General features: G+C 38.2%; 1 protein-coding gene across 3 annotated transcripts in view; it reads left to right on the top strand.

The window, feature by feature from the left end:
- PLS1 (plastin 1) overlaps positions 1 to 12,155 on the top strand; it is a 128,412-nt gene that overhangs the window by 43,893 nt on the left and 72,364 nt on the right. For all 3 annotated transcript variants that reach the window (XM_059688263.1, XM_059688264.1, XM_059688262.1), the window contains 2 exons: positions 1,176 to 1,305; positions 6,194 to 6,326. In XM_059688263.1, coding sequence (XP_059544246.1) covers positions 1,176 to 1,305; positions 6,194 to 6,326 — 263 coding nt within the window. The remainder of the gene's footprint in view (positions 1 to 1,175; positions 1,306 to 6,193; positions 6,327 to 12,155) is intronic.

Below are 12,155 nucleotides of genomic sequence, written 5' to 3'. Positions count from 1 at the left end.
CTTGTGGTCAGTTACACCTCAGTTTCAGTAGGGCCAGGTAAATGTTGATGCTAGCTCTGCGAGCATTATTTCATTGTTAAACTACCTCAAGGCTCAAAGAACTAAACAAGATGAAATATAACATATGACTCAACCAATAAAAGAAAAATAGATTGTAGAACTGAATATTGAAGATTATGTACTTCAAACCTCTCAGGCCAAAAGAGATGACTGGGTTGTTGCCATTGCCAACATTGATGCTCTCACCTGGGGAAAAAAAGCTGAGTGGCTGGAGCTGAGGTGGTTAAGGGAAAAGGAATTCCCTAGAGAAGTAAGTCAGGGTCAGGTTGTACAGGGTCCTGCAGGGTGTTTGTTTTTAGCCTAAGTGCAATATTAAGCCAGTGATATGGGAAAAATAGAGTGTGAGGTGACATGATCAGATCTGCATTTTTAAAAACTCATTCTGGTGCTACTTGAAGAACTGGTTGAATTCAGTCTAACTGACCTCTAGAAAATCCAGTGAGCGGGTGATTGGGAGTGTGTTTCTCTAAGCTTATGCTATTTCCTACAAGAGCTAACTTACACTAACATATATACATTGAAGATGTCCAGACAAGACAACACCTTCATTAAGGCATTTTAAACTCTATCATGTAGCCCAACCGGTGTGGCTCAGTTGATTTGGTGTCTTCCTAGGCACCAAAAGGTTGACGTTTCCATTCCTAGGCAGGGCACAGGCCTGGGTTTCACGTTTGTCCCCCAGTTGGACTGCATCGAGAAAACTCTGATGTTTTTCTCTCCATCCTTCTCCCTCTCTCTCTCTTTTCCCTCCCTCTCTCTCTCTCCCTCCCTCTCTCTAAGCATGTCCTGGGGTGGGGATTAAAAAAAAAAAAAAGGAAACATAACTCTAGCATGTAGTTATTCTTTAGTTTCAGCACAACAGATCATGGCAAACCCAGAAGAATAATTTCAATGTGTTCAATTTAGACTTACTTATAACAACATTTTTTTCTAGTGGTTGGGATGCAAACATTTGTCCATTCTTTGTTATTGGTAAAATGACCTGTGAGTTATCTGTTAATATTTATTTTGATGTCATTCCAAATAAATAAAGAAGTCTAAATAATTTTCCTTCATGTTGCAAGGTTTTCTATGATTATCTGATGAAGACTCATTTTACTTTTATCCCATTCCAGCTAATGCAAGAGTTAAAAAGCAAAGACATCAGCAAAACATTCCGAAAAATAATTAACAAGAAGGAAGGGATTACTGCTATTGGAGGAACTTCGTCCATTTCCAGTGAGGGCACACAGCATTCCTATTCAGGTAATTTCTCACTCCACATTTGACCTTTTAGTCATTGATTCATTCAACAAGTCTCATATTCATCGAATCTATGATGCCATTTATTATAATTCACACCATTGTTTTATGTACCTTTGAGGGAAAATCAGAAATGCCTCTTAATTTCAGAGATGTCAAAATGAAAAATCCTAAACTCATAGAAATCAATGTTCTTGCTATGTGTCAGGTGTTTTAGAAACAATAAAGTATCATTTATTTTCAGCATTGAGTGTGTTTAATCATAATCTTTGAATGACTTCTTCATCCTGACTGGTGGCGTGAGTTTTCCTTTAGACCTGATCTAGGAACATGTGAAGAGGTTTGTTGGAAGGACTTTCTCTTTCCATTTTCTGGGAGCTGAGATTCCTGACTGATCTTTTATCAAACAGCCAGTGACTAGAGAGCCCCGTACCTGACTGATCTGATAGAATCACTGGGCTGTTGCCCAGTGAGAAATCGAGAGTGGCAGTAACTCCTAAGATGAGAGGCCTTGCCCCACGTTAAGCTTACCTCTCAGGGTCAAGATATTTAAGAACCTTTGGCAAAGTTCCATTTGTTCATATTAACATAACATAATTAGTAAATGCTTTTAAATTTTTTTACAAAAATTCACTGTAACTTCTTTCCCTTTCTTTGTGAGTTAAATCTGTTAGTATCCTCTTGGTTCTTTTCCTTTCTAACTGGATTTTCCTCTGATAATATACTTGCACTTCTCCCACCAGTTGTATTTTTTTCCTAATCTTTTCCCAGTGGGGTAGTGTAATGGTGAAGGCAGTGATCTATAATTGTTATCTCCATTTTTTAAAAGGTATATACTTTTTTACTCTATTTCTGTCTGACCATTCTAAGGAAAAGACTTCTTCCTTTTTTAAAAAAACCTTTAATTGAGGTAATATGTACATTTAGAAAAGTGCTGAAATCTTTAAATGAATATTTACATGTAGTTTATGTATGTATATGTATATGTATATGTATGTGTATATATGTATATATATAAATGTGTACATATACATATACATATATGTACATATACATATACATATATATATATATATCCTGTAGCAAAATCCATGTAGCTGCTTGCCAGATCAAGATAGAACACTTCTATCTCCTGAGTAGTTCCCTCATGTCTACCAGTAACTAGTCCTCCCTAGAGGTAACCACTTTTCTGATTTCTATCACTGTACCTTTTATTAGTTTTTTATTAAGGTACTAGAGGCCCAGTGCACAAAAATTTGTGCACTCAGGGGGGTCCCTCAGCCCAGCCTGTGCCCTCTCGCAGTCTGGGACCCCTCGGGGAATGACTACCTGCTGGCTTAGGCCCACTCCCTGGGGGATTGGGCCTAAGCTGGCAGTCAGACATCCCTCTGGCAGCCTGGGAGCCCTCAGGGGATGTCCACTTGCCAGTGGGGAGCAGGCCTAAGCTGAAGTCGGACATCCTTAACTCTGCTGAGGAGGCGGGAGAGGCTCCCACCACCACCGCTGTACTGGCAGCCATCAGCCTGCCTTGTGGCTGAGCAGAGCTCCCCCTGTTGGAGCGCATTGACCACCAAGGGGCAGTTCCTGCATTGAGCATCTTCCCCCTGGTGGGCAGTGTGTGTAATAGTGACCAGTCATTCCCAGTCATTCTGCTGTTAGGGTCAATTTGCATATTACCCTTTTATTATATAGAAGTGCCTGGCCAGCCTGGGTGAGGGCTGATGGCTGTTTGCAGGCTGGCCACAACCCCTTCAGGGTGGGGGTCCCACCTGGGGTGCCTGGCCATCCTGGTTGAGGGGCTGAGGGCCATATTCAGGCTGGCTAAGCCCCCCAGTGGGGACCCTCCCCCCATGAGGGTGTGGCCAGCCTGGGTGAGGGGCTGATGGCTGTTTGCAGGCTGGCCACAGCCCCTTCTGGGTAGGGGGTCCTGCTGGGGTACCTGGCCAGTCTGGGTGAGGGGCTGGGGGGGGCCATTTTCATGCTGGCTAAGCCCCCCAGCGGGGACCCTCACCCCATGAGGGTGTGGCCAGCCTGGGTGAGGGGCTGATGGCTGTTTGCAGGCTGGCCACAGCCCCCAGCCACCCAAGCTCCCAGTGGAGGCTGGCTGGAAGCAGGTATCTGGGATTTATTTGTCCTCTATAATTGAAACTTTGTTGCCATAAGCAGAGGCCACAGCTGGCTCAGGGCAGGCAGGAAGCTTGGCTTCCTCCATTGCCCAGGCAACCAAGCCTCCTGCTTGCTCCAGCCTCATGGCTGCTGGCCACCATCTTGGTTGGGTTAATTTGCATATAGTCGCTCTGATTGGCTGGTGGGCGTGGCTTAGGGCAAAGCGAAGGTATGGTCAATTAGTATCTTTGTCTTTTGTTAGTGTAGATAAGATACACATAGTAAAGAACATAAAGTTATTTACTTAAGTATATGATTTGACATTTTTTACATATGAGTACACCCATGTAACCATTATCTAGAACAAGATATAAAATATTTAATGGCTTTTTAAAAAAAAGAACAGCTGCATTGAGATATAATTGAGATAGCATAAAATTTGCCCTTTTTAAGTATACAGTTCAGTAGATTTTAGTATATTCATACTTGTTCAGTGATCTTCACTGTCTAATCTATAATCCTTTAACTATTCAAGGAGAAATTCCATGCTCTTTAGCAGTCACTCCCCATTTCTCCTTGCCCAGCCTCTGGCAGCCATGAATCAACTTTCTATTTCTATAGACTTGCCTATTGTGGAAATTTCATATAAATGGAATTATACAGTAGTATCCTTTCACTTGACAGGCTTCTTCATTGGCATAATATTTGCAAAGATCATTCATATTGTACTTCATTTCTATTGTTGTAGCATTTATTGTACTTCATTCCTTTTTGTTGCTATTCTGTGGAGAATGTTGTTTATTCATTCATTAGTTGACAGACATTTGGGTTGTTTCTACTTTTTGGCTTTTATGATGATGCCATATGAATGTTTGTGTCTTCACTTTTCTGTAGACATGTGCTTGAATTCTCTTAGATATACATCTGAGGGTAGAATTGCCAGGCCATGTGGTAACTCTGTTTAGCATTACAAAAATAAAACCACAAAACAAAACAAAAAAAAAACTCCTGCCAACCTGTTTTCCAAAGTATCTGCAGCATTTTACATTCCCATAAGCCATGTATGGGAGTTCCAGTGTCTTCACTTTTCTCCAACACTTGTCCATTTTCGTTATTATAGTCATTGTCATGATATGAAACCGTTTCACATTTCTGGTTCCTGTATCTGAAACATCCTCCCTTTCCCTGCCTATCTTCACATATTAAAAATCTTTGAAATAGTACCTTTTCCATCAAACATTTACTTGATTCATCCCAACCAGAAGTGATCATTTCTTTTTTTGAAATTCTCCAAAACATTGCTTATATCTCTCTTGTGATGTGTTTATTTCCCTTATGATGCATTTCCTTGTATATCTGTTTTATCTTATCATTATCTACTAGAGGCCCGATGCATAAAATTCATGCAAGAGTAGGCCTTCTTTCCCCCAGCTGCCAGCACCAGCCTCCCTCTGGCATCCAGGACCCAGGCTTCCTTCCTGCACCTGGGACTCGGGCATCTCTCGCAGCCCCGGCTTCATCCAGAAGTCGTCGGGAAGGACATCTGGTCTAATTAGCATATTACCCTTTTATTAGTATAGATAATATCTTAGTGTTCTTTAAATACCTAGGATTAGGGAACCTTTTTTCTGCCAAGGACCATTTGGGTATTTGTAACATCATTTGTGGGCCATACAAAATTATCAATTTAAAAATTAGCCTGCTATATTTGGTCAAACATTTAATTAACTCACACCTAATGCCTTGGCAGGGTCAGACCAAATAATTTCGTGGGCCTTATATGGCCCGTAGGCTGGACGTTCCTCACCTGTGCCCTAGACTCCCTGGGGAGGTATGGTGAGGCAAGGAGATAAGAAGGCAGATTTTGATATGTGCAAAAGAGAAGTACTAGTAAATGTTTGGGTCTTTTTTATTCTCTCTGCCCATGCCTCCCATCCCTGTGTGTGTGCGTGTGTGTGTTGGATTAAATTTGGGGGTTACCTGCCAAAATTAGGAAAACTGCCTAATTCTAGGAACTGGGGCAAAAATGGGGAAGTTCAGCTTACTATATGTTATCCAGTGATGGAAACGGGAATTATTTCCTTTTAGGGTCTATATTGTTAAGTGATTTTTATATTTACATAATAACAATAAAGCAACAGGACACTTTTCTTTAAGTTCCTTCCTATTTTTCCCATTGCATCAACACAAGATTCTGTTTAAAGATCAAGTTATTCATGCTAGAAGCCATGTGTTAAGTAGATGACAATGAAAGTGGCTGGGAGTAGTATTGGTATCTAGATTTGTATCAGTTTTCTTACAGAAATTTCACAAAAATTGACCAATTTTATTCATTTGAATAATTCTTGATTAAATTCAGTATTTCTGTTGTAAGCCCCAAATAACAACTCTAAATTTTTCAGGGATGATGGCAGGTGAACCATATTGATGTGATACTTATTTCTTGTACTTTTCCCCTGGTGTGTGTGTGTATGTGTGCATGTGTGTGTGTATCTGACCTTTGATGGTTGGCTTCTGATCCATACACTCTTTGAAGCAATATATATTTGGAAAGATTACAGAATAAAACTGAATGTTTATTGTGCTCATTTAATTTATATATCGTACTCCTCCCTAATATAGCAGATGAAAAACTGGAATGAATTCCCCCTTCTCCTTTTATTAAAGCTTTTAGTGTTTTAGTAGAGTTCTAATAATTGGAATTTATAATCTTTGAACAGAAATGTTTTAATAGTGCAATGAATTTTGTGAAATGAGCTTTGCTACTCAGATTTTCTGTTTTCAGAGGAAGAAAAAGTGGCATTTGTTAACTGGATAAACAAAGCCCTGGAGGATGACCCTGACTGTAAGCATCTCCTACCCATGAATCCCAGTGATGGCAGTCTTTTCAAATCACTTGCAGATGGCATCCTTCTTTGGTAAGCTGAGCATTGGGATGAGGGAGCTCTGTTCTTACAGTCTCCTTTGATTAGAATTCAAAGAAAATTACAATCAGCAAATCCATTGTCTTTTGGAACTAGTTAATGAGTAGCTACATAGGTCTTGAAGAATTTATATCACATAGAAAATTAAGTGCTATATGTTTTCTAGAATTTTCTTTCAAATGTAATTTCTTAATTTTCTGATGTCTTTTTATTCTATTACCTTAATAGTAACCTTTACCAGGACACTTTTGAGTTCTTCCTCTGATGTATTTTACAATGTTCACAGGGTTTCTCTTTTCACTTCTCAACAAGGGAGTATTGACTGTTGATGGGGACAGAAACATGAGTAAATGTAGAAGAAGGATATATCACATTTGTACTTGAATGACATTAATGTTGTAGTTCAGCCTTGTCTATTCCTTGACTCTTTGCAGACTGTTTCTGCCTACTCCTTTGGAAACTCTCAAAGGGCATGTCTTATCTTTGTTGCATGTACTATAGTCCCAGCATAGTTCCTGGTAGAAAACAAGTGTGAGTTTTTTTTTAAGTTTATAAAACTATAGAAAACTTACCATCACAAATAGTCTTATCACCCATACTTAGCCATTATTAACATTCTGGAATATTTCCTCCAGTCAGTTTTCTGTGTTTTTACTTGAAAAGAAGGAAAACCTACTCATGAGTACTGGATATGTTTTTATTTTATTTTTATCTTTTTATTTTTTATGATTAATTTCTTATTATTTAAAGTATTACATAAGTCTCCTTTTTCCCTCATTGACTCTCCCTGGCTGCTCCCACCCCAGCACATGCCCTCACACCCCTACTGTCTGTGTGCATTGATTATGCTCATATGCATGCATACAAGTCCTTTGATTGATCCCTTACCCCCTCACCATCTGCCTTCCCTCATAGGTTGGACATTCTGTTCAATGCTTCTATGACTCTGGTTCTATTTTTGTTCATCAGTTTATATTATTCATTTTATTTCACAAATGAGATCATGTGATATTTATCCTTCTCTGACTGGTTTATTTCACTTAGCATAATGCTCTCCAGTTCCATCCATGCTATTGCAAATGGTAAGAATTACTTTTTTTTTTTTTTTTACAGCAGTGTAGTATTCCATTGTGTATATGTACCACAGTTTTCTAATCCACTCATCTGCTGATGGGCTCTTAGGCTGTTTCCAAATCTTAGCTATTATAAATTGTGCTGCTCTGAACATAGGGGTGCATACATCCTTTCTGATTGGTGTTTCTGTTTTCTTGGGATATAGTCCTAGAAGTGGTATTACTGGGTCAAATGGAAGTTCCATTTTTAATTTTTTGAGGAAACGCCATACAGTTTTCCACAGTGGCTGCACCAGTCTGCATTCCCACCAGCAGTGAAAGAGGGTTCCTTTTTCTCCACATCCTCGCCAGCACTTAACATTTGTTGATTTGTTGATGATACTCATTCTGACAGGTGTGAGATAGTCCCTCATTGTTGTTTTGATTTGCATCTCTTAGATGATTAGTGACTTTGAGCATGTTTTCATCTATCTCTTGGCCTTCTGTATATCCTCTTTCAAAAAGTGTCTATTTAGGTCCTTGGCCCATTTTTTGATTGGATCTTCCTTTTGTTATGATGTATGCATTCCCTATAAATTTTGGAGATTTAACCCTTATTGGAAATAACATTGGCAAATATGTTCTCCCATGCATTGGGCTTTCTTGTTGTTTTGTTGATGGTTTCTTTTGCTGTGTAAAACCTTTTTATTTTGATGTAGTCCCATTTGTTTATTTTCTCCTTAGTTTCCATTGCCCTAGGAGCTGTATCGGTAAAGATATTGCTACAACAAATGTCTGCTGTTTTTCTGCTTATAGCTTCTTCTAAGATTTTTATGGTTTCCCATCTTATGTTTAAGTCCTTTATCCATTTTGAGTTTATTTTTGTGTATGATGTGAGTTGGTGATCTAGTTTCATTTTTTTGCATGTATCTGTCCAATTTTCCCAACACCTTTATTGAAGAGACTGTCTTGACTCCATTGTATGCTCTTGCCTCCTTTGTCAAACGTTAATTGGGCATAATGGCTTGGGTCAATTTCTGGGTTCTCTGTTTTGTTCCATTGGTCTATATATCTGTTCTTGTGCCAGTACCAGAGAACAGTGGCTTTGTAGTATAGCTTGATATCTGGTGTTGTGATCCCTTCAACTTTGTTCTTTTCTCTCAAGATTTCTGCAGCTATTCGGGGTCTTTTTTTATTCCAAATGAATTTTTGGAGAGTTTTTTCTAGGTCTTTGAAATATGCTATTGGTATTTTAATGGGGAGTGCATTGAACCTATAGATTGCTTTGGGTAGTATGAATATTTTAATGATGTTGATTCTACCTATGTCTTCCTCTATTTCTTTTTTCAGCATCCTGTAATTTCCTGAGTACAGATCCTTTACCTCCTCGGTTAAGTTTATTCCTGGTTTCTTAATTTTTTTGGTGAGATGGTAAATGGGATTGTTTTTTTAGTCTCTCTTTCTGTAAGTTCACTATTGGTGTATAGAAATGCCATAGATTTCTTGGCGTTAATTTTGTATCCTGCTACATTGCCAAATTCATTTATTAAGTCTAATAGTTTTTTGATGGAGTCTTTAGGGTTTTTTATGTATAATATCATGCCATCTGCAAATAAGGACAATTTTACTTCTTTTTCAATTTGGATGCCTTTTATTTCTTCTTGTCTGATCACTATGGGTGGCACTTTCAGTACTATGTCGAATAGGAGTGGTGAAAGTGAGCATCCCTGTCCTTGTTCCTGCTCTTAGGGGAAATGGTTTTAGTTTTTGCCCATTGAATATGATGTTGGCTGTAGGTTTGTCATATAAGGCTTTTATTATGTTGAGGTATGGTCCCTCTATTCCCACTTTGCTGAGAGTTTTTATCTGAAAGGGTGTTGGATTTTGTCAAATGCCTTTTCTGCATCAATTGATATGATTATGTAATTTTTGTCTCTTAATTTGTTTATGTGATGTATCACATTTATTGATTTGTGGATATTGTACCATCCTTGCATCCCTGGAATAAATCCCACTTCATCAGGGATATTGGCTTGTAATTCTCTTTCTTTGTAGTGTCTTTATCTGGTTTTAGGATTAGGGTAATGCTGGCTTCATAGAAAGAGCTTGGAAGTATGCTTTCCTCTTGAATTTTTTAGAATAGTCTGAGAAGGATAGGTTTTTAGTTCTACTTTGAATGTTTGATTAAACTCCCCTGTGAAGCCATGCAGTCCAGGGCTTTCGTTTTCTGGAAATTTTTTTTATTACTGTTTCAATTTCATCAGTAGTTATTGGCTATTCAGGTTTTTTGATTCTTCCTGATTGAGTTTTTGAAGCTTGTATTTTTCTAGGAATATGTTCATTTTGTCAAGGTTGTCCAGTTTGTTGGAGTAGAGCAGGGGTGGGAAACCCCTGGCATGCATGCCAAACATGGCACGCCAGTAACTTTTGCTGGTATGTGAAACCCTCTCAGAAAAAGAAAAGATTATTCAGCGCATTAAAGATTTGTCCATGAGCAGGAAAGCAGTTAAGGATAAGATACTTAAGTTGGCAAGTAATACTTCTGAACAATTAACAAAAGATTTGTCTCCATGTCATTTTTTTTCTATTTGTATTGATGAAAGTACAGCCATTACATCATCATCTAGGCTGGCCATTTTTTCTTAACTTTGTAAAGATGATGAAATATGTGAAGAGATGGTTGCCCTTCTAACTCTACCTGAGCATACTACCGGGGCTGAAATATGTAAAGCAGTTATGAAAGAATTCTCTTCTCGACAAATTGACATTTCAAAAGTAGTGTCTGTCACCACTGATGGTGCTCCTTGCATGACTGGTGAGAAGGCAGGTTTTGTAAATCTGTTTGCGAAAGAAATTGGTTATACACTGATAGGTGTTCATTGCATCATACATGAGGAGGCTTTATGTGCAAAAGCTGGCCTGAAGGAACTGCAGGACGTGATGCAAACAGTTACCAAAGTTATTCATTACATTTCTGGTCAGGCTTTAAATAAAAGACAATTTCAAGTTTTAATGAATGAGGTAGAATCTGTGTATAAAGGACTGAAAATGTACAACAATGTTCGATGGCTTAGCCAAGGTTTGGTTCTGAAAGGATTCGTTGAATGGTTAAGCAAGATAATGCTCTTCTTGAATAACCAACATGTTTCTTACCAAGAATTGTCTGACGCCACGTGGGTTTCTAAACTGATGTTCTTTGCAGATTTTTGTGAACATTTGAATTACTTAAATGTTAAATTACAAGGAACTGGCAAGGCACTTGATGTTATGTTTGGTTACATAAAGGCTTTTGAAAAGAAACTGGAAGTCTTTAAGAGGGATGTAAATGGTGAGAGATTTAGATATTTCCCAAAGGACAGAACAGACTGTCAAAGCCTTCAAAAGCTGTTTTTAAACATCATCGAGTCAACTATTGAGCAGTTCTTCTCAAGATTTGTGAAATTCAGAGAACTGGAAGAGACAGCAAAATTCATGAGGTTTCCAGACAGCATGAAACTGGAGGAACTAAACTTACAAATGTTTTCATGGATAGACATGGTTGACTTTGAAATGCAGTTGATTGAATTTCAGAGTAGCTCAATTTGGAAGCAGAAATTTATTGACCTTAGAGTTGACTTGGAAAACATTGAAAAAAAGTGATTAGAGACAGGAGTACTGGAGAGAAGTGTCGAAAACGAACTATTGAGGACTTGGAATGCCATTCCAGAAATTTTTTTCTGTTTAAAAAACTTTACAACAGCATTGCTCTCCATGTTTTCATCCACATACGCTTGTGAATCTTTGTTCTCAGTGATGAATTTTGTTAAGTCTCGTAATAGGAGTAGCCTGACAGATGAAAGTAGTAGCTCATGCATATCTCTGAAGGTCACGAAATATAAACCTGATGTAAAATCTCTGTCATCAGTGATGCAGCAGCAAAAGTCCCACTGATAATATCAAACGGAGTCATAAAGTTTTCTGTTGAACTATCAGTGTACATGTATACATTAAAAGATAAATGTATTTTTCATCATCAGACACTATGTTTTTGTCGCTTGAATGAATTTTATTATTTCTTCAAGGTTCTTCACATACGAACACCTTAAGAGATATCAAGTAGGCGTAACATGTTCTCAAAAAATTAGGGTTGGCACGCAGAAGAATTTTGAGTCAGAGATTTTTCTGGTTTTGGCACGCACTCACAAAAGGGTTGCCCACCCCTGGAGTAGAGTTATTCACAGTATTTGTTTTTACAATCCCTTGTATGTCTGTGTGGTCGGTTGTTACTTCACCTCTTTCATTTCTGATTTTGTTTATTTGGGTCCTCTCTCTTGTTTCTTGGTGAGCCTGGCTAGAGGTTCATAAATCTTGTTTATCCTTTCAAAGAACCAGCTCTTGGTTTCATTGATCTTTTGTTTGTTTCGTTGTTTTTGTTTTTGTTTTTTTATCTCTATGTCGTTTATTTCTGCTCTGCTCTTTATTATATCCTTCCTTCTGCTTATTCTGGGCTTTTCTTATTGCTCTCTTTCTAATTCTTTAAGTTGTAGGGTTAGATAATTTATTACTATTTTTCTTTTTTGTTTGTTTTTTTTTTTGTTTGTTTGTTTTTTGTGTGTTTGTTTTTTGCGGTAGGCCTGTAGAGCTAGGAACTTCCCTCTCAGGACTGCGTTCACTGTGTCCCATAGATTTTGGCTGTTGTGTTTTCATTGTCATTCATTTTCAGGATGTTTTTAATTTCTTCTTTGATCTCTTTGGTAACCCAATCATTATTTAATAGCATGCTATTCAGCCT

This window comes from Myotis daubentonii, chromosome 3 (assembly GCF_963259705.1).
Source record: "Myotis daubentonii chromosome 3, mMyoDau2.1, whole genome shotgun sequence".
Taxonomy (NCBI): domain Eukaryota; kingdom Metazoa; phylum Chordata; class Mammalia; order Chiroptera; family Vespertilionidae; genus Myotis; species Myotis daubentonii.
The sequence above is the reverse complement of the archived record's forward strand: the minus strand, read 5'-3'. Positions and strand labels throughout refer to the sequence as shown.